General features: G+C 41.9%; 1 protein-coding gene across 5 annotated transcripts in view; it reads left to right on the top strand.

Annotated features, from left to right (window-relative positions):
• celf6 (CUGBP Elav-like family member 6) overlaps positions 1 to 27744 on the top strand; it is a 111679-nt gene that overhangs the window by 63760 nt on the left and 20175 nt on the right. For all 5 annotated transcript variants that reach the window (XR_003890496.1, XM_029846288.1, XM_029846289.1 and 2 more), the window contains exons 3-5: positions 11599 to 11647; positions 20481 to 20609; positions 23849 to 23928. Coding sequence is in view for 4 of the 5 variants with exons in the window: in XM_029846288.1 (XP_029702148.1) it covers positions 11599 to 11647; positions 20481 to 20609; positions 23849 to 23928 (258 nt within the window). In the remaining variant the exon portion in view is untranslated. The remainder of the gene's footprint in view (positions 1 to 11598; positions 11648 to 20480; positions 20610 to 23848; positions 23929 to 27744) is intronic.

Raw genomic sequence — 27744 nt, 5'->3', positions numbered from 1 at the left:
TTATCCTTTTACAAGCACCGATAAGAGCGAGAAAATAGTGTATTAACCCTTTTTTCTTCCAAACCTCTTGACACAAATTGCATGCGTACATACATGAATGTGTTTGCAAAGAAAACACGCCAGCAAGTCGACAAAACAAACAAACAAACAAACAAAAATGCACTCCAATCGTAGCTCTCATTTCATTCAACACTTTTTTTCATAGTTCTTGATCTCATCATAACCAAATTTCTAAAGTGCAAAATAAGGACACTTTGTAAAAACTTGTTAATATGTCCATATGGTGTTCTTTAGGCCGTGAATGTCGTGACTCAGGCTTTCTTTCGTGTTTCAATGGTCAATCAATGACAGGTCAACCAGGAAATTTATTGTCTAGATTAAATCTAAGCGATCTTGGCAACTTGTGGGTACAGCAGCGAAGCTGCTAAATTTAAAGTGAAACGTAAACTTCCCAGCATGACCATGAACTTTTAACTGCACTTTTGTATTTACTATTGTTATATTGTCACATTCACCCTAGGGTAACAATGTCTTTAAAGGGTGACGCTCACTGGCCTTGGAGCGGCATGGGAAAAACTATAGTGCTTAAATGGCTTAAACAAATTTCTTAATTTAACTAAATTCACAAGCAACTCACCAACATTCTTGTGCTGGTAATACGTTTAAACACAACTGGACCTGATAATCCACTAACAGTCTTTGTTAAACACAGAACAAGCCTCCCACTGCCCCGAGCACTTCTTGGGGGCAGTAATTGGCCAGGACTGTGCTGGTGTTGCACCATCCTAATGAAGGTTTCTCACATACTTTCCCCCTACTACCACTATGTGGTCTCTAGTCATTAAAGTTAGCTATGTGCTTCGTCACCAAAGATGTATAAAACGATAAATGAGGGATTGGAAGCATTTTATATTGTTATGAGAGTTTAGTTGCCAAGCAGAGGTAAAAGAGAAAATATCTGATCATCATTCATGGAAGAAATTTCACTAAAATATCAAATCTTATCAAGATCTTATTGATTGAAACTGAATAATTTTGCAAAATAGACATAAAAGCAAATACAAAAATGCATCAGTGAACATACATGGGTCACTTTTGGAAATAAATATGAATAATGTTGGCAGATGAAGCCTTTATTTTATCCTGATTTGTTTTGAGTCACTTGCAAACATGATGGCATAGATTTGTGAATCTTTAGGCATCTAAACTTGGATAGGTGCCAGCACAGAGTCTAATAAACGCCCATGGAACAGCAGTTACATTAAAGCTAGTGTTACATTTGGTGTCCTGAATCACAGCCATTAAAATCTATTGGATTTTAGTGTTCTCATGTTATTTTGGAAGATGTCATGCAGGTGTTTGTGTCCTCGCACTTCTGTGTGCATGGCTGTGTTATTTTGTATTTCAAACATTATCCCCAAAACTGGAAAGGTTTCACGTGGCGGGATGGGGGGGGGGGTGTCCTGTGCTCCCAGCTGGTTCAGGCAAACAGCTGAGCTCCCTGTCACCATCTCCAACCTCAGTTTCCTTCTTTTCCTCATATCTAGTATGAGTCACCTGCTTCAACAAAATACACACACCCCCAAAGGGCTTAGGCTGTCTTATTCCATTTCCTTAGTGTCTTTGATCTCTAACCCTCCCAAAAATACATTTTGCCCCCATCCCTCCTCCTCGCAGTGTTAACGTCCTGCCATGCTATTTAAGCTTCCTTGTCTGCCCGGAGCGACTAAAGCTTTGGCACGAGCTACTTGAGTCTCCTAATGACATCAGTGCAAGAAGAAGAGACCAGAGAGAGTTGGACAACAAGTACAAGACAAAAAAAAAATCCCTGAGATTCACACAACATACAACTGCTGGCATTACCTGTGAGGTAGGGTTGATGTTCCCACAGAGCTCTGAAAGGGCCCCTCCTCAAATACCACTGCTTGTTATAAGACCTCATGATGTCGGTGGAGGGCCCTACTTGTGGATTAGCTTAAATTGAGGACTAATAGATGTGAGAGAGCATAATTACTGGCCAAAGAGGAGGCCACAGGAGAGCCACAGTGATGGTGAATGATCCTGGCTTCAGAATATCCCTGAACAACACTGTGGGTGCACCTGATCTGCCGGCCACACGGTCCTACTGACACCCAATGCCATGCCCTGCTGTGACATGCACCCAGACAGGCCAGCCATGGCGTCCAAGTCTAATTAGCTGTCGCAGCAGGGACCAGGAACACTCTGCGGTCTGCCCTCTGACAGCACATGTCCCAGTATAAATGCCCCCACATACTGACCCTACGGGCAAATGAGGTGGAAGCATCCACCCTCTCTGACCACAAGTGTAGCGAGGTGTGGACCCATGACTGAAAAAGACAATGCCACCTGGTTATAAATCACACACAAAGACTGTATTCTCATGCTTCCAGATCAAAGCAGAAGCCTACTTATGGCAAATTAGGACTGTGAAAGTTTGATTGTATTTTTGTCTTTTTACTTGTGTGTTTTAGTTCCCAAGCTTCTGCAACAACAACCCGGGAACAGTTAAACCAGCAGAAAAAAAACAACTGAAAGAAGTTGACAAGTAGATGAGACAAAAATGTTGAGCACATTTAGTTTGTAATTCTGTCATTATGGAGCAAAAGTGAAGAGTCTATACTCTGAGTACTGCACACTGAGGAAACTGCAGCTAATAACTGATAAAGGGTCTGTCAGGGAGCGTAACAAACACAATGATGACAATAAAGCCAAATAGACAAAAATACAATATCCCTGCTGGCAGATCTACAGTTGTAAGCAGATGTGCTCATGATTATTAGTGCTAAAATGTAAATTAAGACATAATAAATGCCTTTGATACCATGGGCAAGGAATTGAGAAAAGATAAATAAATCATTTGATATTCTCTCCGGGCATATAAGTGGCCATAAACTATCATTCAGCCTTCTCTTCTCTTCATGGCAGACAATTTACACACTTCCTCTGAATCGCTGGACCCCTTGTCACCTTCCTCCCAGCACAATTCTTCTTATAATGTGTCCCCCTCCAACACTCTTCTGCGTTTTCCCCCCTTCTGCTGTTGCATTCTTGCATGGGCCTGCAGATAAAGATGCATCGCATTCTGATGAGGCACGCTTTTGTTGGTTTAGGACTGTGCAAGTTGCTGTAATACCTCTCGACTCCTCTTACACACAGTCAGGCGTGTGCACAGACGCAATCATGCGCTGACACCGGCAGCAGAAACAGCTCTGTCAACACAATACTTTCTTAAAGTATTTTCTGCTCAAACATTCCAGCTGTGTTATTAGCATGCTATTATGAGGCAGACAACAGCAAACATAAAAAGCTAAATATGTATATATATATATATATATATATATATTGATAAGCTCTATTTGTCATCTGATACATCAGCACAATTTTTCTCTTTTGCAACTTATCAAAATAGTTTTTAAGCACTAACAAATGAAAGAATGCTGTCTTTGAAAATGTGAGAAAATGATTTAGCTTCACAGCATATTTTTCTTTACAACCATCACAAATACATTAAATGAAATGATGGCTTCAGTTAAGTATCAACCCCCCCTTTGTATCACTGGCACTATTATTTCCTCTTATGTCGCACTTGTGCCTCAAATCATTTCTATTGAGCATGCTCATATGCTGTGATGGCTACCGTTACACCCAAGTGCACACAACAACAAACACAATGATGAATTGTGCTTTTGCAGTGTAATATGTTTTACACGTGGTCACTATACATCACCCCCGGTATTGTGTGAGTAGGTCTATTTGATCCCTTTCAGCAGATGGATCCAATTGTCCGGACTCATATTGGCCCGTGACAGAAAGCAATCTAATGGCAGGCTCATTGATGATGATGAGTTCTGTTCCATTGCACTGAGATCCAGTCCAATTTCAAAAGCAAATTCAGCCATTTATCTTCCAAATAATTGTGGCATTTTATCAATTGCTCCCAGTCTTTTATCTATCACTTCGATTGATGTGATCATTTTCACAAACAGCCTTCTGTGCTAACAGCGTCGCGGAGCATACTTGCAGGACTGCTTGCCTGTGCGTGTGTGCGTGTATGTGCATGTGTGAACATGTACTTGTCTTTGCAAACAAACAAGCACGCATGGCTCGTGTGCATTATAAGACTCCAATATTGCTTGAAACAATAATACATCTCATGTTATCTTTTTTCCCCTACTTTGTTCTGCTGTATTTATTTATGAGACCATTTCACTGTGATACTGTCTGCTTGATAAGCATCTTTATGCTTGTGCCCTCCATTCCTATCTGCAGTCAGAGTGTGTTTGCGTGTAGGGTTATCAATCCACAGCTCCTCTGCGTGATGTGTTGTGCGCATGATGAGTGTGTAATGCTGTGTGCGTATCGTATTATCAACAGTCCTTGAGTCGGAGTATGGCATGAGATGTTATCTTAATGCTGAGAGGCTTAAGAGCTGTGTGGAGCATGTAGAACGTATATTTCAGAATACAAAATATCAAGCAATAAATGGCAAAATAAAACTATTTTTGAAGTGTATATGTCAGATATGTCATGAGAGGAATCAATGAAATTGCAGTGAGAAAAATATATGAGAAAATAATTTTGGATTGCATTTTCATTGAAAGTAATTAATAAACCTATGCCAGTGTGTTTGGAGGGTATTTATAGGTGTAATCAATAAATGTACATTCTGTGCTTATGATGATGGCAATGGCTTGCTGTAAATATAATGCTGTCCCATGTCTACGATGGAAACATCGCTAAATGCAAACGCTTCGAACAAAGTAGATGCATTAGCTGGTAAAAGCATTTTTAAGACTTGTTTTATTTACTTATTTATCTTTCAAAAATGTTCAAATGTGTTGTTTTCCTTCTACCTCTGGTGATGTTTTATTTTAAAGCATTCAAGTGCATAAAAGTTAGAACCCCTTTGAAGAAAAAAGTCTCTGAACGTTCACTTAGATGCGTCTCGTCTCTTTATTTGGTTATTCTTTTCCCTGTAGTTCCATATCAGCGACGATGCTGCCTGTTCCTTGCACACCCTTTTATGGTTCTTTGCCCTATATGTTACTGAGTGTTTGCATGTGTGTGTGCCACTCAGCTTTCAGATGATGTCATTGCCCATAGCAGAGTGGGTCTGGCACCCTTCTCCTTCGCTCTGTGATTGCCCACTGCTGACTCCTCTCATCAACATTTGTGGTGTGTTATGGCTGGAACACAGACCCGGCCGCCAGGTTTATGCGAGGAGCAAAGCAGGAGATGTGCTCATACATCTGACAGATGCACAAGGTGTCATTACCCTCCACTTATTATCATTCTCCCTGTCCTTGTTATACTCGCAGCCAGTTTAGCCTTTTACCCAGCCTGACTCCAGAACAGTTGTAGTCTGACCCGCTTCCCGTACCTTTCTTAGCTGTCCCCAGTCTCCTTATCAATGGCTGTTAATACACATCAGAAATGGCACCAAAAAGCAGGACTCTGAGCTCACTTTTCAAGAAAATAGTGTGAACTTACCCCCGTTTCCCCTTATTCCACTGTCTCCTTTGCTATCCTCATTTTCAAACGCACACATATTTACAGTACCACACACACACATAAGCCTGCCCTGGCATGGTGTCCCTGCGGCCCGGAGAAAAAGGCAGAGAGACAGCGAGGAAGGGAGGGGGGAGCAGCAGTCGCCTCACAAGAGCAGACCTCATAAAACTCCCTGTCACTTTGACTAATTTGTTAGTCTTGTCTCACTGTGTCGAATCGTCACCCCCTCTTCCCCCGATGCACCTCGAGCCCAGCACCCCCTGTCCTTCTTTCCAACCTACTCCCCTCTATATCCACACTAAGAGGAGGGAGGCAGATAGGGAAGGAAAAAATGGGGGCAATAAATGTAATATAGTGTGCTGGCCATTGGTTGCAGTGATCTACACAGCAATCCATCTCTAGTTAGAGGAAGAACAGAGGTTTTATGGAGCAGAGGATAGCATGATGGCTCGATTTCTCATCCACTTTCTGTCTTTGTCTGCCCCGTTCCCACCTCTGAGAGGGACTGCTGGGCACCGGTAAAGTAAAAATAAAAATAGCAGCAGCTATTATGAATGCGGGCAGGTCTATACAGTCCCCAGGATGAGACTGGTCTGGACTGGGAGGCGCAGGGTGGGGCAATTTAGTACAAGTGCTCAGCTGGTCCTCTCAGTGGACAATAAAGCCAATGCTGCATTCAAAGAGATAAATTAAAAGCCAAAATCCAGCTCTGGGGGGAATAAACTGCCAGGTAATTATATAGAACGGGACATAGATTACAGAGACAAAAACACAAACAGAGTTCCCTCGTGACACCTCAGCATCACATTGGGGAATACTGTGTTAGCCGGATACGAGCAAGCAGTTCATTTGTTGTTGTTTTTCTTCTCTCTTTCCCAAACTAACCTCCTACAATAAGTCCTAAAATAGGATCTCGGGCTGGAGGCTAAAAATAGGCTGCATTTCACCATCAGCCACCCTCCGCTGAGCTGTCAGCGCCCCTTTTCCATGTTCTTCGCAGTGAGAAAGACACAGCTCTCCCTCATATGTTTTCGAAGGAGACGTGCAGCATGCGCTCGCTCCAGCTCCATCCCATCTACACCAATACATGGCAGGCCCAACCTCTCCCCACTTGCCAGCTTCGCAGACGGGCTGCTGTGAACTCGCACGGCAATTTGAGAGAAGGATTCATCCCTACTGTGCTGGCCCTGTTTCTCTTGAACACATCACTGAGGGGTAGGATGTCTTGACATTTGAGCGATGGGTGATAGGAACAGTAATATGGGATAGCACAGTGCAGGCTGTCCAGGATATGGCTTGCTTGCGGGTGCGGTAATTGTATTTCAAATTGCTGTATTTTTTCATTTAAGCGTTAAATCGAGTCATATGGAAAACTGTCACTTTATGAAGAATATGCCTCCTCTATGTGTTTGCTAGTACCTTCATATTTGTGGGGGCGAAAGCATGTGAGGATAGGCGATGAAAAAGGGCCTAAAATAATGACCCAGGCAGCCACAAACAGAGTTAAACCAATTACAAGCTAAGAGCAACACTTTTAAGGGAGTATTGACAGAATTGTCAATTTCATTCAATGGAATCGTATTACCTCCCAAGTTTTCCAAAGGCACTGATGGTAATGATACGGGTCAGTGCACAGTTCTGCTGTGGCCAAAGGTCAGGTGGTTTAAGCGTCCCTACAGCCCCTTTCAGAAATTATGCTTCTTTGTTTCTTTGGCATAATATATCCCCCTTGGCTCTTTTGAAAAAGTCAGTCTACATTAAAAATCTTTAATTGGGCTTAAAAGGCAGTAAATGGCATCAACGGCTCCAGTGAATTCACAGGCAGAGAAACCACAAAAAGATAATGAAGGGCATCAAACAATGGCTGGCTTATCAGGATGATGGTTCCCGATGACTTGAAAACTATTTGCTTTTCTATTTGTGAGGTGAAATGAAAGAACATCTGATGAAACTTCAGAACAGGGAAATTAATTAACTGATATGATTATTATTTCTTTGTGTGTGGTTGTTTTTTGCAACATTTCGTATTGAAAAGGTCATTGCTTCAAAACAAATGTTTCCAGTTAGCTTAGCATTAACAAAAAAAGGTCATCATTCAGCCACTTTTTGCCCATCAACAGACAAGTCAGCATGTAGTAAAATGAAATTAGTGACTTATGGCTAAAATTTGACATTCACAAGGCAGGAAGGCTATTGTTGTTTGTTCCTAAATTAATGCTAAATTACAGCATCTCCAACCAAAGCACAACGAAAGAGCAACCAGAATGCACAACTTGATTTGCTGCTGATTAACACATGAAGTACATTTGTGATATCCTAGAAAAGTTCATCATCTGCCTTTGGCAATTATTTACAGGGACAAACTGGTTATTTGTGCCTTTGCCACCATCGACCTCCCACATTAGATTTATATTTTTTTTTACATCAAACTGAGCTATTGTCTTGGGTTTTACATGCTGAGCCATATTTGTCCGATTGGCACAGCTGTGGGATCAAAGTTATGAGATGAATAATGCGACTGGCTCACACAGTAATGATTCATCACCACACCCACCTATTAATATCTTACTGCACTCAACACACATGCTCACTGGCTGAAGCAGAGCAGGGTTGTCTCTATATTTCTTTCATGTGAAACGATGTACTTAAAATAATAGTATTCAACATAAAACCACACTATAGTGAAGCTAATTTCCATAAAATTCCCCAATGTTATATTGAGAGCTATTAATACAACAGCCTATTGTGAGTTTGTGCAGGAAGTCCCTTTAATGAACATCTGCATAGAGTACATCAGAACTGCCTCTTGGTCTTGAGTAGCTAGGTCTCAAAAATAATCTATAAATTAAATAGCAAAATAAGGTCAAAGGCCAATATTGTCCTTGCCTTTTTTTCTCTGCAGCTTGTGGAACATGTGCTCAAGCAAACACACTCAAGTGAAGTTATATACAGTCCTCCTCTGAGAAATGTGAGCGAGGTCCTCTCTTCCACACTGTTGGTCCTCCACCCCTCTCTGACTTCGACTGACTTTTCTTTATCATAACAGAATGAAAAATATAGATTTGCCTGTGGAGATTGAAAAAAAAGAATGTATAGACATTGCGGAAATAGAGCATGAAAGAGAGGGGATATATGGAGAATGAAAAAAGTGAGTGAAAGTCGAGAGACAAAAAAGGGGGAAGTGATGAGGAGAAAGAGAGATGGCCTCTCTAAGTGCAGCAGCACGCAGACACAAAGCTGTGAGTTCCTGGGCAAGACAGCATGAGCTGCCTATTTGTCAGCATTGATCAACCCATTAAGGGGCTGTGGTGGGAGCATATTGGTTTTGGAGGCCAAAGGGGCAGAGAGAGACAAAGATAAAGTAAGACGGGGGGTGTTGAACTCCTTTCAGCCTCGGCAGCCACATGTCTGCGGGATAAAAAGCCTGTAGTCTTCCTCTCCAGTGTCTATCCACTTCATTTTGCAGGGCCAATGGGAACCTGGTGGATGTCATTTGTTTTACAATGTCTCTGGAGGCTTTACTCTATGTGTTTTCTTAGCTTTATGTCATTGCAGTGATAATGAGGAGCTGGCCGGCCTATGAGATGGACACGGTGTCACTTGTCCTCTTGGTGTGCAGAATATGTGTGCATGTGCACAGAGAGATGGGTGGCGGTTGTGTAGTTGGGTCGCAGCCCTCAGGGAGAGCAGTGTGCCTCCTCGCACAGACTCTGATGAATTCATATAATTAACTTTGCCTTGATCTGTTGGCTAATCCTGCACTCAGTAATAAGGGATTAAAATGTCACCTAAGCCACCTGCTGTTATTGAGCCTCGACTTTTTGTGCCTCTGTGAGTCAATGAGAGAAAGAGAGGACTTCGAGTGTGGGAGTTCAAAGAAAAGTAAAAAGTAAGATTCCAGCACCAGGTCGATCTGTTTGCACAAGAAAATGTAGGTAAAGTACGTCTAAAAAGTGCAGCAAAGTCACGTAAATCATGTAACTCAGAACTACTCTTTACTAAATAGTCAAACCCGTTGTCACTCTTTGCTGAACATAGACCCGAAAGTGGGATGTGCGGGAATGTGGGAGTTTTTTTCTCTTCACTTTGACCTCCTTGGACCAAATAAAGGAGAAGAAAAAGCAGTGCCAATTGGTTGGCTAAGAGCCCGTAGACCAACGGCCAGCTTGCCTTGCCTGTCTGTTGCCTAGCAACCCCGAGTGTACTTTTGGGTTGTCTAATGACTCTTGTTGCTGCAGTGGCTCAGGGGCTACTAATGAAGCCTCCCAACTGACCACTGCTCTTTAAGACCTGGAAGCTGACTGATCACTGGACAGGGACTTCAGGCTCTCCTAAAACCTCTAACATGAGCCACATCCTGGCCTATCCTCCTCGACTGTCACATTTGAACACAGAGCATGTACACAAAGCGAACATTAACTTCCTACAAACCGTCTTTAATGTTCTGCACAAATGTCAAGGCCCACGAACGGACATATGAAGCACAATTCTGAGGACTGTTTATCAGAAACATGAGAAAGGATAATGTCTGTATGGATATTCCACACAAGTCAGTGGTTCAGTGGTACCAATTTGTACCAATTTGTAAGATGATGAATTTGCTTTAGTGTGTTTCCATGGTAGCAACTGTATGAAGGTGAAAACCCTCAGGTCAGCAGAAAGTTAATTATCGGCAACATTTCAATTCAAAGTTTGAGGCTTTTTTAGATACTGTTTCAAGTATTCACTGTGATTATTTATGGGTCCATTTTTTTACCACTGAAAAACCAGATAAATTTATAGGGACATTGCAGCTAGGAGTGGGATTGCACTTGTCTATGCCATGTGTTCAGAGTCTTCACGCACTTGTCTTTGCAATGCACCCATCATCACTCTGAGCTTCATTACAGTGTCAGAGCATATAACAAGATGAGCCTAATATATTTCCTGGTTGTCACCATGTACACACACATGTTGAACATTTATGTTGCATGTCCTTGGCCACACTCATCTGCTGTCAAACGTTGTCTCGTTTGAGACTTCAGCACACACTGGGTTACACACTCACTGATCTTCTCTGGATTCCTCATGACGGTCCAGTGTAGAGGAGCCCGGTTAAAGACAAACTCACCCCTGAGTGAAGCCAGAAAAACGTGCTTAAATATAAATTGTGTGGGAAGCCACGGGTCATTGAGGCTGTTTCTCAACATTCACCTTTGACACAGGAAAAAGGAGGTATTTCTGTTCGGAGGTGGCATAAGAAGTATTCATGATCTCACGTTCAAAATCTACAGGAGAGAAAAATATAAATAACCGGGGTAGTTTTTGCCGTTGTTTTTTTTTTTTTCATTTGTTAGCTGGGTGATGTGTTGCCTTCACCTCAGCAAAGAATTGATCGGCAAAGGTTGTTTATTGATTCCTTACTGTTAACCTTTCACAAGCTGTTTCCCTGCTCCACTCTCTGGTCATTCTCAATAGCTTACAGGAGGAGGAGGAGGAGGAGGAGGAAGAAGAAGCACGAGACGGGTCAGCTTGGCTTCCCAGTTGCAGTGTAAGGGGTTGACAGGAGGATGGGAAAGAGGGATAAGAAGAGATATCTCTGTGGGTCAGGGAGAAGAACAATAATAGTTGGAGACTCGGAGTCTGGGGCCATGAAGGGACAGGAATACCAAGGGTCCTCCTAAGCAGACCTCTCCCAGTGGAGCTGGGAGTGGCTGATGTAATGGCATTAATCTCCAAGTGCCATCTGACACCCAGTGTGGCTCCGTCATTGCGAGTGCTAATACTGCTGAACTGTGAGGGGAATTCAGGCATCTCTAGAGGCATTGCCCTGGATTAATTAAACACGCCGGCATGGACTGCTGCACAGATTTATCTCCTTTGTGGCGCCACTGTTTGATTTTTGCGTTGAGCTCACACAGCCCTCCAAACTGTGGACTTTCACGAATCACGACCGCTGCCTTATTTCAAGGTTTCTTTTAAGTTGAGTACTGTAGCACTTCTTGCTGTCATTTTATGCTAACCTTGGACTTTCCTTCTCTTTCTTCTCTCCTTTTTCTGTCCTCCCATTTCTTTCTCTTCCTCCAGATGAACCGACCCATCCAAGTGAAGCCAGCTGACAGCGAAGGACGAGGAGGTAATTAACCTTCTCCTGGTCTCCACTGTACACACCCCTTTAAGATGACGCATATAAACAAACATACAAATACACTGTATCTGTTCCAGCCTAATATATGGTTCTCAATTGAGACAGACTGTGAGCTGGTTGAGTAGCCTGTAATATAGGTCACTTGCTTCTACTGACTTACCATCTGTGCCAGCAGCCGACTGTCCCAAGTTCACAGTTACCGGTGGTGGTTTAATGACAAGAGGAACAAACGAGCGAAAGAGACTCTCCATTCGACAATCTTCAAACATCAGTTTTACTGTAAATATGCCAAAAGCAGTTTAGTTAATTGAGGTACAGCCATAGAAGTTAGTTCCGTGTTTGTGAAAGTGGGGAAGAGGCACATCTGGTATAAATTATCTTTAATTACAAAGTCAGATACTAATTTATATGGTTTAATATTGTCAGAGTCATATTTTTGGGTCGTAGAAAGGCTCGGATTCTCATGGCCTATTTCCTCCATCTGTGGACGGCAGGGTGTGAGTATTGACTGGATCTTAGGAGTTGTTTATGACTAAGGTCACTTTTGTTGCAGATTAAACCAGTTAAAGATTTACATGAAAGTAATTACATCTAATTGGACACATTGTGTCTGCCTTGTGCTTGTGTTTCAGAGTGGTGATTTAGACCGCTTAGGTCAGACTGAGACACAACACAGCTGATTTATGGGGTGGGATACAGGCAGTCCTTTTCCTCACCCACACACAGATCTTATTTTTTCGTCTTGGTGGCATTTAATTACCAGCCATCTAAAAACAGGCAAAGTCTGACCAACAAGGCATTGGTGAGAGCCAATCTGCATTCTCACCAAGATAAATTGGATCTTGGGGCTTAAGAGGGGACGATGGATGAGTTCCGATATCAATTACTACCCCCTTTTTTCAGCAGGAGGAGAAGAGAGATGAACAGCCAGTTTGAATGAAATACAGAGGGTTGTTCGGCTGGAACAGCTCTTGCTACTCTGTCAGACGAACTTTCTATATAGGAGGACAGCACCGGATAAAATAAGACCAAGCAGACAGGCCCCAGCAGAGATATTGAGTGTTAACGGCAACAGGAAGTCAGAAGACGGGCCAGGGAAGTAAACTACAATCACAGCTGACAATGGAATGAGATTTACTATGAAGGAGGGTGGTTAAAGGAAAATAGAAAGCCTAGCAGGATGACTTAAGGAAAAAAAGGAAGAGAGGGATTCAGTTTTGAATTTGAGGCAGAGGACTGGTCAGGAACACCAGTCTCACGAGGGATTCTATGGTGTCAAACCACAGTCTGAACTGGTGCATATGTACCATTAAAAGAGTGACATTTATCACTAGCAGGAATCAGCAATTACCTGTCATGGGAACCTGCGCAGTGATCTTGAATGCATGCCTGTACAAGTATCAAGAGACATTACTCTATTTGGCGATGTTAGTACCCCTTCTTTTGGTCACAACGGCCCTGAGAGACAGTCTCTGGGGACATAGGAGGAATCAAACCAGAGCTCCTAGAATGATTGGGGCCTAGTGTGTCAGTCTTGCCAAAGTGGATCAGAATGATGTCTCAGTGTCTATTAGCATGAATCAAATCGCATTTTATTTTTCTGTGGGATTACGAAGAGAGAATGGGGCATGGGAGGGGAGGTTTACAGCTTTTACATCTATTTTTATTACAGGCTCTGCTGACCTTCTCTCCATCTGCTCTTTTTGTGGACATGGGTAACAATGTCCAACTCTATCTAGAGATTCAAAACAAACAAAAGACGCTCATCTGTTGCTCACTTGCTCGGCGACAAACGCGAGAGTTACTCAAAACCTAAGGGACAGGGATGTGGGACGTAACATTCCTTGCTTTCTTCATTTTGGAATATGTCTGTCTTATTTGTAGTGTACATGCTGTGCAGTTATGTGTTGTTTTTTTTTAATTATTTCTGAATTGTTAATTGTTAGTATGTTTTAATTGTATTATTTTTTTGAGTCGCAAGCCTACATTTTCAAGCTAATTGTTTTCCTCCTCTGCTATCTCTCAAGGCTATTTCACACTTCATGTTGCATGATTTGCCTTTTTTAAATGTTAATTTATTTTTTTTAGTTACTTTGAAAGTTTTTAATTATTCATCTTTTATTTGTTTTAAACTATCCAATCTTTCTGACTCTGGTGTGAAGTTTATTTGTTACTTTGTTTTTCCTTTTAGTTTGATGGTGTTTTTTTTTTTCTTTTTTTGGGGTGAGGGTGGGTGGGTTTAAGGCAATTTACACTTCCCTTCCTTGGAACATCTCTCTTTCATTTTTGATTTCACCTTTATTTCTTGAGGAAATTAACTCGCTTACCCCGGGGTTCAAAATTTCTGTACTTGACTTTTGCATTCATCTCATTGGCTTCTTCTCAGACTTTTCTTTTTAATCCTTCTTGATCCTTAGAGTTTTAGACTGGTTTGTTGTGCTTTGACCCACGTAGTCTCCACTTTAGGTTGTATTTTTTCCAAATATAAACACTGCTGTGATGGTATGGCTGAGCTGTTTGCACCATGGGCCCAAGCCCTGTCCAATGTTCATGTCAGTGTGCTGTAAAGGAAGAGATGAAGCGCATGATAGAGCGAGAGACGCGAGGATTCAGTACCGGGCCCGTGGAGAAATGTGAAAGCGAGGGATGGAAGACAAAAAGAGCGAGAGGGGAAGAGGCGACAGGATGAGAAAGTTAACGGAGGGTGATGGAGGCAGCTGAGTGAAACTCAGTAGTAAATCATCTCAGAGCCGACTCATCCCTATCTCCTCCTCGTCTCACCAGGAATCTTTTTTCGCCTGACCTTGTCTGCGCTGTGTCAGTGTGAAGAAAAGATGAGGCCAGATTATCTATGATTGGAGATGGCCATTATCTAAACACAATCTTAGAGCTAGGTCCCACTCTTGTAGCCACTGCTGTGAGATTGGAGCCCACGCTGATGAGAAGGGAGATGGTGGGTCAGCCAGTAACACCCTCTTCTTTTATTAACTCTGATAAGATGGAAAAGCACTCTATGCCTGGCCCTCTCCATCAACATTGTCTTTTTCACATGCTCAGGGCATTTCTCTACAAACAACTACTCTACCTTTCTTGTTTATAAGAATTGTAATCCCTGAATATAATAGTCAGCAAGCCTGCTGAGTTCGAGCCTTTTAATATCTTGTTTGTGCCTTTCGTCTGTCAGTCTAGCTGAGGGGAGACTTCCTGCATGGGTCATATTTGTCCTTGCCAACCTGCTGCTCCTCAGAAGGTTGACCTCAGTTGGACAGTGGAAAGATTGACAGCACTTCAAGATATTGAGCACTGTGCTCAATATGTATGCCCCACCCCAGTAGGTAGGAAAGAGTGAGGGCTGCTGGCTGGCTAAGTCTGGCAGGCCACAGGGGACGGGCTGTCTGGAGGCGCCTCACACCCACAGTGGCGCATGCTTCACTTTACATGCAAATGAAGCCAAAAGATTCCTGTGTTCCTCCGGACAGAAAGTCACAATGAGCCGTTCAAGCAGTTGATATGCATGCACTGAGAAATATAAAGACTGGGGGGTTACAAGGACAGACAAAAGTATTTTGGGATTTCCAACAATGACCAATGTGGGATGTTAATTAAAGGTTAACGGCAGTGACTCAAATTAAACAGTTCCATGATTGCCAGCTCACACATATTTCTCCTATAAAAGAGGCAGTTAAAATATTTGTCAGCAGCCACTATAGGTAGAGTCTCACAGGAATTCTTTGATGTTCTTTTTAAAGTACTGGTATATATACCAGAGTTCAGACCTTCTCAACAACGCTGGAGCCAATGGCCTGGATGCCCCCTAAGGTGTAAACAGCCTGCAGCTTAAATCCTCTCATCAAGAGTGATAAACTGACAAGTCGAAGGCTGGTTTTCCTCTTATGATTCCATTTACCACCCCCACTACATTGGATATCCCATGTGCATACAGATTGGGACCACTAGCAGAAACTTTTAGTGTTTGCATCCATCTGACTGGAAAGGAACCTAATTACTCCAGTCAGCTGGGCAGGAACTAAGCACAAGTTACAAATACAATAGAGTATTTAAATACATGTGAGTGTCTCATAAGGGTAGAGTCAATGATTCTAGCGATTAAGTCATTTCTGTAAAAACAGATTTACCATAGCCTACAAACTGCATCATTTTTCTAAGGATTACTGCCATTTTTGGAGGCTTTTTTTTTTTCCTGGATGGGTCACCAGTCCTTCACAGGACACACACCTTGCCGCCAGGGGCAAGTTACACTCTACACTGATTTTTTTTTACTGTAGGAGGAAACTGGAGTACCTGCAGAAAACCAATACAGACACAAAAAGAACATCCAAAAGCCACTTTGAACCACCTACAGCTGAGAAACAGTTCATACGACCGTGCGCTATCCTCCTTCCACACAATTCCAATTGTTCTACTGTTACTTGAGGACCAACTTGAAGAAACACAAGTTGAGTACGTCTCTGGTAACAACTAAAGCATTACAAATACTGCCAGATGGCTACAGCTTTATGGAAAGAAACCTCAACAAACATCAGCCTGAGCTCCAGTGCCTGCAAAGTAAACGCAGAGAAGCAAAGACACACCAGGGGAAAAGTTTTACACAGACATTTTATCTGTTCAAGTCTGTAAAATTCATTCATTTATTCATCTGGTGCAGTGTAAAAGATAAATGCAAACATTACTGCTATACTACAGTGCTGAAGAGTGTGCTTCCATAAAACAGATAATAGTGAATGCATAACTAATGGGCAATTAAAGGAAAGTACGTTAAAATCACCATACTTGTAAATATTTAACACTATTTTTATAAGGAGCAACTGATTTTATTTTATTTTTTTAAACCTGTATCATTTTCAAGCACAAAGCAGGATATCAATTACAGTTTCCACATTCATGGGAGTAGCTCTATCAATTTTCAGTGAAAATGTGCATTTTTCTTCTATTTAAACAATGGTACAATGTCATGGTATTTATTTAGCTGGAATATTGATAAAAACAGTTTTGTCCAGGCATTTCTTGTTTTAGCTAACTTATGATTACACTGGAGGGAAGTATCAATGGCAAACACACAAAAACATATTGATGACTGGGTCCACTTAAAACCATTGCTCCCATTCATGTATCTCTTTTGGCCGTACTGAGCCTTCCACCATTTGTTTGCACGTCCTTCGTTAACTAAGATAAATGATAACTGAGTCGCACAGTCAACATTTTAATTACCTCTTGCAAGATGATTGATTGACACAGCCTATTAAATAGTTTATTGAATATAAAAGGCTAATTGGCTCGGTTGATACCGGATATATACATGTGACTCATTGAGTATATCAAGTACTGTGCCAAGGTAATGTTTAAGTTGAAAATACAGCAAAAGAAAAGCTGAGCATTGGCTAAAGATGTAATTTACAGAATTTCTGCCATAACTGTGAGTTTGCATGCTTATCACTGTTAAGAAAGGAAGATTGTCATGGACCTGAACTCAGGCCCAGGTTTAATAATCACCTTTCTTTTTTTTTTAGTTTATAATGATTAAATATCCCCAGTAGTCTACCAGGAGTTCCTGTTGTAATTAATTTTATATGAACTAATCATGTATATTTTTTTATCAACATGGGGCTACAGTAGATAGACTCATTATCTTAAAAATAAATGAAAAAAACATAAACAGTGTGCAGTCTGGACTGAATAGCAATGGAGATATGGGAAATTAGAAGATCCAGACTCAAATACATTTGTGCTGCACTGAGATTTTCAAGTTTATTATATAAATGCTTTGTGCAGATGCACAGTTAATATATATTATTATTACAGAATAAAACTCTACCTTTGAATATCTGGTTGGATTGAATATCTGGACATCAGACATAGACAGAGTTGCAAACAAAACAGCAAAGAAATGTGCTCCCAAACTATTATAGACAGCATGTCTTTTCAACATTGCATTGTTCCTGAAACATCCCATAATTTGGATAAATCCACAATTGGTTTGAGATTTGAAGGGTGGGGATGCCCTGGTTGTTGCCATGGCCTTGAATGGTATCTAATGTAGAGGGTGGGATGTTGAAGGTGTGCTGAGGCTGTCATCCACTCTCGTGAATGGGCTACTATAGGCCTCAATTAATCTGTGAATCTGCTTATGACATTTTAAAGCAGGACGCAGAAATATGTTAGACATATATTCATTGCAGGTGCTGGAGTTTTCATGGCTGGAACCCACACACAGTCTCTGGGCTTTTTATTGAAAGCCCCAGCATGGTTGGAAAGTTTGGAATGTGAAAGGTCTCTTCAGAGTAGAGCAGAGAAGTGCTACAGAGCTCCAATGTTCCTCATCTGGGAGGCTAAGCACTGGCAGAAGGATAAGATGAGCCCCTCTCAATGAGAGATAAGTACAAAGAGGTCAAACTGTCAACTTAATGAGTTTTGTTGTATTTCTACATCCTCATCTTTCCATAGGAGGGTCCTCACCCCTCTTAATACAAATACATGAAGGTACTTGAGGTTTTTTTTCCCTCTTCTACCAATTTTTAATGGATAAGTCTTTCAAATGGTGGACTTGTGCTTTTGTGGAGAGGGTGCATTACAAGATATTTATTAACCTTCATAAAATGACCATAATGTTACGAAGTGGCCATGAGGAAATGAACAGGATCTTCATTCCACAAAGAGCCGCCGTGACACAGGTGCAAGATACAACTAATTAATAGCAATCTATACTCTGGCCGGGGCATGCAGTGGGCCGACGGAGACTGAGGTCAAGCAATGAAATGATAGCAGATCCAAATTCATTTTCTCACCGTGGCTCTCCCACAGGAATACTACCTAGCATATGCACACTTCCTTTAATGCTTTCACTCGGGTGTAATTTATTTTTGCGTTTGCCAGCACATTTGGAAAGTTCATTACTTTGCTCATGGGTTGTTAATTAGCCTTGTAAAGCCACCATTAGATCTCCTCGGGCCAGGGCTGCGATGAGACTTCTGTCCCAAAACATTAACACACTGCAGGAGGCTTGTAAAAAAAGCACTCAGCCCCTTTGTAAGTTGTAACAGTAACACCCCTGCGAGCACCTGAATGATGGAAGGAAGAGCTACAGCCATGTGTGCTCTTAACAGGCCTCATTTCATGTTTCACCTTTTCTTTCATGGACAAGGGTCAGGCTCATTTCGTCCCAGCAGCTGTTTAGAGCTGACTTTACAGCCATGCAGCTCCACTGCTGATGCCCACTATCCATCTGCGGTCATGTCACTCTTTGTAAGATTCCAGTCGACGGTATAACAGTTTGTCTCCACGGTGATCTCTTTGGGGTTCTCATTCACTTCCAACCCTGGAGCTCCATGGGAAGAGGAACTGTAATGAGCAGTAATACCAGGCTCAGCTGGTGAGTTTGAGAATCCCTGCTGTGTGAGGCGTGACTACAGGAACACGGACTGACACGACTGCTACAACTCCGGCAGCAGAGACCTGACAGACCATGGCCTTATTGATTATGCAGGTGCTCATTTGTGTGGCGAAGCGGCTAGCAGGCACGTGTCTCATTTGAACTTTACAGGAATGAAACAGGATCCCATTTCCTCGCTGTAAAACGGAAGCCCCGGTGCTTTATTTTTAGAACAGCTGCGTCTAATGGGGCCTGGCAGGTACAGGAGGCGTCACATCTGTCGAGACCCAGGTGATGCTCTCGCCCTCCGCTCCACACCATTCCCCACCAGTCGAATGACTCACACTGAAGATCAACAGTGTCATTTCCAATAAACTCTTCTTCCTCTTCCTGCTACATTCCATCAGCTCTGGCGATAGGTTCGTGCTAGTAGCCATTTCATTCCACAACACTGTTGAACAGGGGATGCATAATGCAGAAGATGTTAAGAAGATGAATGTTCTGTCTAATGCCAGGGCACTGGGAAGATTAATTAGAAAAGTTCAGTTTCCTTACTTGCAAGAATTTAGCTTTTCGGTGGAGTATGTGTCTGTGCCACTGTGCCCTCTGGAGGAGACCGCATGCAGTTTTTGGTGTATTGGTCAGGGTTGAGATGCCATTTAAACTTAAATATGAGCAACACTTTGCCTGTAAAATTAGAAAAAACACAATGTTACTGATGTCTAGTAAATCTAAATGGCTAGTAAGAGGACAAGCACAGAAGCTATTACCTCAGCACAGAAGCTATTACTTTTGCCCCCATCTTCCTTTTCTTGAAGAACAAATACTTCTGTCTTGTAAAACAATTAAACAGGCACAAAAATGGTATTGTCCATTAGTATGTTGCTATGTAGCCTATTAATGACCACGTTTCTTGTCGATAAGCTCCAGTGGAGCTTCATCGCAGCATTTTTAAAAATCTGTTGCTGCAAGGTAATTCATGTCAAATAACTAAGTTTGTATGGTTTCCTTTGGACTTAGTGTGCATGAAACATGCAGAGTGAAGCAGAATGCCGCTTTATTGAGAAGTGAATGTGCAGCAGGTGTTATTCTTGCTGATAATAATTTTGACCTTCAGAGGAGAAAACCCATTGCCTTGGTGCTGTCCTGTGCTCCCATTTCACACAGGGACTCAGTGAAGCATGCAGACTATCTAAAGGTTTGTCTTCTTGTGTAACGTAGCCTGATAGCTCTGTGCTTTTAAGGTGAAAGTACAGCACATCTCGAATCAAGAAGCTCACTGAAACCAGGAATACAATTTAGGCGAGGTGGCACATCACACCACACTAAGATGGACAGCAATAACACCAAGGGCCGAGTTTTGCACCGAAGACTGCTGACTGGTCTCTTCCACCTTTCTCTTTCTGTCCTTCTCCCCTCTTCCGATACATCCAGAAGACAGGAAGCTGTTTGTGGGAATGCTGGGCAAGCAGCAGAGCGAGGATGACGTTCGACGGCTATTTGAGTCCTTCGGCCAGATTGAGGAGTGCACCGTCCTGCGAGGGCCTGATGGGGCCAGTAAGGGTCAGAGCTCACACACGTCCGCCTCTTTTATTACACCTTGTCTGTCAGTCATAATTCCTCTCTCTATGCATGCCTTTCTCTCTTTTTCTCCTGAAATATTTAAAATGAGGCTTTTCACTGCCTATCTGTGATGTTATTCACATATTTTTTATTTATTTTTTACAATGCTCACTTCTATTTCTTCCAAATGTCCTTGTTGCTTCCCTCTGACACCCCTCCACTTTTGCCACAGGTACATTTTGTCCTTGCTCCACCTCTCCTTTTTGTACTGTCTGCCCAAACATATCCAACTAAAAATGACAAACTCCTTCCACGTTCAGACCTTCATCCACCACCAACACCATTTATCTGAACGTTAGCTGCATCATAATCACGCCGTGTGATTATGGCTCCACCAGCCACCACCGCTCACCCAACTGGAGATTTCCCCTAAATTAATAATATCTGTGGTCCGTCATTATCACCGTACAAGCACCGATCATGTCAGTTCTACTTGAGTTTGCGTTCTACAAAATGTACTCTTCTATATGGAGAAAGGCACGCTGTTAATGCGCAAACCTAGCAGTACATCAAAGAATGAGGCAGGCCGACCAGCACACCTATCTGTGTCAACATCTGTTCCGGCATTCTGAGTCCCAGGTCTCGTGCTCTGCATCTGCCCATGGACCCCCTCCCCCATCACCCTCCCCTTTCTAGATTGTTTCCCCTGTATAGTCTCTCCCTCCCTCTCTTCCTGTCTGCTCAGCTGCCTCCAGCTGATTGACAAGCACATAGAATAAGGTCAGCGCTGTCGCGTCAAACAGGGACTAGATTTCTCGCTCATTTACGCTTTCACTCCTTCACCAAACACCTCGTCCTCTTGTGTTTCCTGCTTGCACATGCCATACATTTACAGTGTTGTGTTTGTCCTGATTATAAATGACGCTTTGCTTTTTCTTCTTTTTATTTTTTAGAGCTGTGAAAAACGTAGTGCATTTTTAATGTCGCAGGCTCCTTATACGTTTCAGAGGAGTGCAAGTATCACATTGTTGTGAGGTATTTTTTTGCCAACCTTCTCAAGTGGGATGGTGTTTGCTTAATTTCAGTGAGACAGCAGCACCACAATGAAGGCTTTGATACCTGTTGATGTAAATTTAAGCTCCTCGAGGCTTTTCAGCAACCTTTTCCAGTCAGTGAAGTTTAATATTCATGTCTGTATGGGGCTGTTCCTCGAAGTAGTTTCAAAGTGCAACACTTGCTGCCAGAGCAGAATAGAGCCCAAAAAATTGATAGAAAAAAATAGAGATATGGCTTTTAGGTCTATAATTAAGTTGTGTTATAAATGTCACCCATCCAGAGAGATGGAATTCATGCATACATATTATTACCCGGGGAATTCAAAAGGCAGTGCATATCCATTCGCTTGAAAGCAATACCGTCTTTCTTTCTTCAACTTATTCCAAGCTATCAAATTTACGAAGGAAAAAAACAACTCGCTGCACTGTAATTTGTGAGGCTGTAGCATTTCCAATTCTTCTGAAATGTTGTGTTCTCTGTCCCACAGTTCTTTCTAGGTCAGGATGAGCAAAAGTCATGCATTATGTTGTACTGGATGTGGCTGTTTGGCCGGCGTGACGGCCGTAACGCTGCATTCCCAGCCCTGAAATTCAAACTGACTGAGGGCCAAAATGCAAGGGTCACAAGGACTCTGGTATCTGATAGCCATGTTTGGGAATCAACAGCCTTACACAAGCAATAGGTGTTAGCGAGAAAAAAGTGGCCCCTTGCAATTCCCACTACAAAGGTTAACCGTGTTTGTTCCTTCAGAGGGAGACTTGCAGTCAAACGGCACACAGTAGTCCAACGCATTTCAGCTGAACAAATGAAGACCTTTCCTTCCTCTACCCAGAGGGGTGTTCAAGTGAAGTGAAAGGGTGCCGGAGTGATGTGACAGAATCAAAGCCTTCTTTGACTTGTTTGTCTCTGTAGATCGAGATGTTTGGAGGACATTTGACAGAACAGAAGACACATGGCCTTTGCTCCCGGCTACATTTCTGAACACGTTCGGCTGCTTATGGTTTACTGCGTGGTTAGAATGCTGGTGAAAAGCCCGACTTTGTCTTCCACTGACATAACGTGTGTCCCTTGGATTTGGCTTTAGGATTTTTTCATCCTGGAAAATGTTAATTTGTTTGTTGGGGACCTGAAAGGCTGACTAGGGAGATGTAGAAGTGAATGGGTCAATCAGTGAACGTAATTCGAACAGATCACTGCGACTCCTTTGGGGATGTGCAAATAAATGCAGGGGACTATACATTATGCAACCATTTTGTGTCAAGAGTCCTCAAGACACTGCTGGTCCTCAATTAATGAATAAGGGGTAGAATATATCCACGACTTTGTTAATTAGGTATCTCTTGACTTATCACATGAGCTACCTGAAGGCAAGGATAAGAATAGGATATAACAGAATACCTTATGCAGTCTGTGATGACCATAAAGCTTAGAGAAATAGCTCCTGTTTAATTTAATGGTTTCTGGAAAATGACTAGGCTTCACTTCTGCCGTATTTCAGTTCACAATCTTTGTCTTTGTTTTAGAGCCTATCTGTGCCTACGCTCGGATGCACATTTAATCATGTGTTAAAACAATGTAACCTTCCAAAAAATGTGCATTATTATGATTATTGTGCTTAAATCACTTCCCCATAATCCCAAACGTTACTTCGTTAAGTGAACAGAACACTGCAGCCAACACCCATTTCCTTCCAGGCAAGTTTTTATGTTGACTTTTCTTTTTGTGCATTAGTTATACAACAGTTTTAAGATGATCTGAATGCCCCCTGAGAAACGCCCCCCCTTCCTTCTGAAATTACATGCCAGCAAAGATTTGGTTAGATGGGCAGATTAGAACACTGCGACTTTGTCATCATAATCTCTTTTATGAGTGACTGCACACAAATCACAATGTGTAAATATTAAACAGATTAATAATCACAAACAAGTCAGGATAGTAAATGCCTTGGCTCTCTGCTCCACTATGGAGGCGGTAGAATTAGAGATGGCTGAGGGACAGGATGTTCTGTGCAGCTAAAACCTTCACTACAATTAGACCGATTTATTCAGTTGAACATGCAAATGGCAGAATTATAATTACAAACCACATCAATTGAAAACTACCGTAAATAATAGGTTTCCTGTTCACATTTAAGAAATGCCTGACATTCTGCTTTCTATCTATCTCTTTAACTCTGTGTACAGGCTGCGCCTTTGTCAAATTTTCCAGCCACGGGGAAGCACAGGCCGCCATCAACAGCTTACACGGAGGACAAACTATGCCCGTAAGTAACCGGACTTTCCAAGGCTTCAAATAACAAGTGCGATGCTGCGTTTGCTGTTTGAATGCATTTTTCTAAAAAGAGCTCAGATGGATTTTTTGGGATTTTTTTCAAGGCTGACTGTGAACTTTAAAGCTCACAGCAAAAATCCCTTGTTTTATCTGTCCAACTAAGAGAATTACATTTTAAAGCTGTCTTTTACACACACACACACACACACACACACACACACACACACACACACACACACACACACACACACAGAGCCATTGGAGGGAGAATACTTTTTTGCAAGAATTCAAGCCTAACATACAAGTAAGAGAGAAACTGGCAATATCCAGTTTTTGTATCATGAATATAATATTTATAAGTTACTATTGTATGTGGAAATGAACATATTTGCAGTCAGCACAGTGATTCTTTTGAAAGTCAATCTACAGCCTGGCTGATATTCTCCGAGCGTTATCACATACAAAAGATTCCCGCAGTCAGCATCTGGTACCGTACAGCGCACCCCAGCGTATCTGTATCTGTCTTTTCACTTGGTATCCAATTTGTTCTGCAGACAGACCGAGAGTGCACACATTTACAGACGTATAATGATATGATTACTTTGCACCGCGTGCAAATCCTCAAAATTGTTTTCAGGATGCTACGTTCTGCATATGTAAATACAACGCTATCAAGTGCAAACCAAAGTCATGGAATTTGAAAAACTTGTATGCGTACAAAATATGTCATCAAACATCTGTGATTCAATTTACCATTGATATTAATCATTTAAATTCAGAAGAGTTTAGTCCAAGAAGGAGGACAAAAAAAAAGAATGACTCTTACGATCACTTGATTAAAATATTTCTATTGCAGGGAGGTCGCAGGGATTAATCTTTTGAGAAGCTCTCTTTACCTGCTCGTGAAAAGTAAAATTGCTGTAAAATTGGTGGCTTGACAGTGGAAGACAGTGTGTCAACTTAATGCTGAAGCAATTTAAATGCCATGGACTTGTAACACATTCTGTTCTATTTCCATCTGTCTGGATGCAGCGCAGGTCTGTTTTTCTCAGCCACAGGGGGGAAAAAAGGGGAGTGGTAAATCATTTCTGCTCGTAAGGCAAAAACTAAAACACAGGTGCACGTCTGTGCAGCCTAGAACATTGGGAACATCAACAATTACAAGGTGACTAACGGCTGATTTCATTCATCGTGGCGTTGCTTATTCCCTTTACAACTGCTGCAGTTGGCAATGAAAAACTCCTCGCATATGATTTTATATCTTCTTAACATAATTTACTAATTTAAAATTAAATCATACAGAATTATACTATGGATGACTGGGGAAAGCTAATATTTTTTTTTAATATTTAAGAAGTCTGGTTTAAAGCGACGCATTAAAATGCATGGCACAACGAACCATAGCACCATCGATAATACAGCAGATGATATTCAAGAAAGTGGAACATTTGTAAGGGATGGGGGAAAGTGCAAAGTTGCATGTTGAACATAGGCTCATGACCATCAAGGAGTGAGAGCAGAAATGAAAACTGCATTCACATCCCCAACATGAACGTGGCCAGGATAGTGACAAAGCAGAACCTTGTTAAAGAATACGTATGAAACACTGAAATGCTTGAAAACACTTATCAAAGGAGGCTTCATTACAGTGACTAGAAGGGAGGTTAACGAGTGGATATTAGTGAAAAGCACCCTAGAGCAAAGATGGATCTTCAAAATTAGGTCAGATTAATAAACCACGTTTGATCACTTAACTGTTCATTCCCACATTACACTCAGTGCGTTGGGATAATGTGGCACACTGACAGTTTTCAGCCTCTCATTAACTTTTAGCTTTTTCTAAATGTGTTCTTCATAGCTTGGGACCCCCTACCCAAAGCTGGAGTATTTATTCCAATATGCTGTAAATATGCTTTATGATGATGCTCCTTATAGTGGTATATCACTGCAACCGTAATAAACTGGTTTTATAGAATAAATGCTCAGGCTGACAACTGCAGCTGACAATGCTTTCATTGTATTTATTTATCTTATTCATCTAATTTTTCAGAGACAGGGACACAAAATACTCATGTTGTTGTTCTCATGGCTGTAGTGAAACCACAGAATCGCAGTATAAATCCCATAACTCATAGATGATGATAATCGACAAAAGCGTTATGAGTAAAGGTGTAAAGAAGGTTAGAGTTCTTTACACCTTTGCTCATAAGGCTGTTGTCTAAATTTTAAACAGGCGGTTTCAGAACTTGTGGAATAACAATAGTCCTTCAATGTTTGCTGTGACACTAAAACTGCAGTTTCTGTCAAATTACCTTTAATTATCAATCAGAAATGTTTATGTCAAGGCTTAAACAAGGCTACTTAAATGTTTTAGTAAAATCACTGATAAATTGTGAATCTTTTCCCCGTCAGCACCGGGTGTGTGTTGAGTACTTTACAGCTGGACACACACAAGCACACACTCCCTGGCAAACATCCACACCTTCACACACTTCACTGATGTTCTGCAGTAAATATTTACAGACGCTTCCTGGCAGCCAGATAGTGTCCTGGAAGCAGGATGTAATTTACACATCTTTTTGATTCCACTTCATTTTGCATTACATTGAAGTAGCATGGGAGGGAAAAAAAGTGGTGGAGTCGGTTTGTGTGATGGTGGAGCTCAATAAGGAAAAAATAAACTTTAAATCAAGTTTGGAATACACCTCAGGTCAAAGTTTAATAAGCAGTGGCCTACAGCCACAGTATAATCACGTTGCTCACAGATTAATGCACAAAATTCCAAATATCTTATTGACTCAATCAACAAATTATGTTTACATCCAGTAGATTTACATTATTCATTTCCATTGGGGCTGTTATCATGTGTTGATCTAAAATGGCCAAATTCAAGTTGTTTCTGCACATTTAGTGTATATTTTTGTTGCTGCAGACTCAGATACCCTTGGATTAGATCGTATGGTCAAAAACTGTCCGAGGCAATAAATGGCCTCAAATAGATCTGGGGCGGATCAAAGCCCAGCCAAAAGATCATGAGTAATCTCTATCATCTGCATCGGTCTCTCTCTCTCCTTGCACCTGTTATGTCTCTCTCCAACTTTCTCTTAGATTAACAGGCAAGGTGGTCATTAGTATCCAACTAAGGCTTTGGTACCGATGGGGAAAGCAGTTAATTTGGTTCATATCAGAGCCACATGTCATCACAACAGAGTAACAGGAGGCAGGATTCAGAGGGTGGCTTGCTTTGCTCACTGCCTGTCGCCAGCTGTGAGGTCTAGATAGCCCTGGAACAAAGAGTTCCCTCTCTGGTATCTCTCTCACTCTTAATGTTCTCTCGGCAGCATCTGTGTTGCCTGGCACAGATACTCATGTCATAAATAAAACCTGCAACAAAATATGGCTGGTCCAAGATAAAAGACTCCAATGAAGCCTCGGGGCAAAGGACTCCGCCAAAGGGCGCACGGCGATAGATCAGGCCATAGATTTAATTGATGTTTATCGCAGATTGCAGGTGGTTCCAAAATTAGCTAAAAAGGTGATTGGGTATAGATCAGGTGCTGAATTACAGTAAGGCTGCAGAGGCACAGGTGGTGGAGCTTCAAACGGCAGAGGCACAGGCAGACAACACACGGCAAACTTGCAGACGGTGTTGTGTCTGGCGTGGCAGCATCGCTGACAGGGAGCAGTGCAGCTCGTCTCACGCTGGCAGGAACACGAGCTCACATGTGCCTGAAGGTGCAGTTCCAGAGTGACATGAGATGACATCAAATAACCGTCAAACATCTCACCGGACAAGGTTTTGAAATTT

The sequence above is a fragment of the Takifugu rubripes genome, chromosome 13 (assembly GCF_901000725.2).
Source record: "Takifugu rubripes chromosome 13, fTakRub1.2, whole genome shotgun sequence".
NCBI lineage: Eukaryota > Metazoa > Chordata > Actinopteri > Tetraodontiformes > Tetraodontidae > Takifugu > Takifugu rubripes.
The sequence above is the reverse complement of the archived record's forward strand: the minus strand, read 5'-3'. Positions and strand labels throughout refer to the sequence as shown.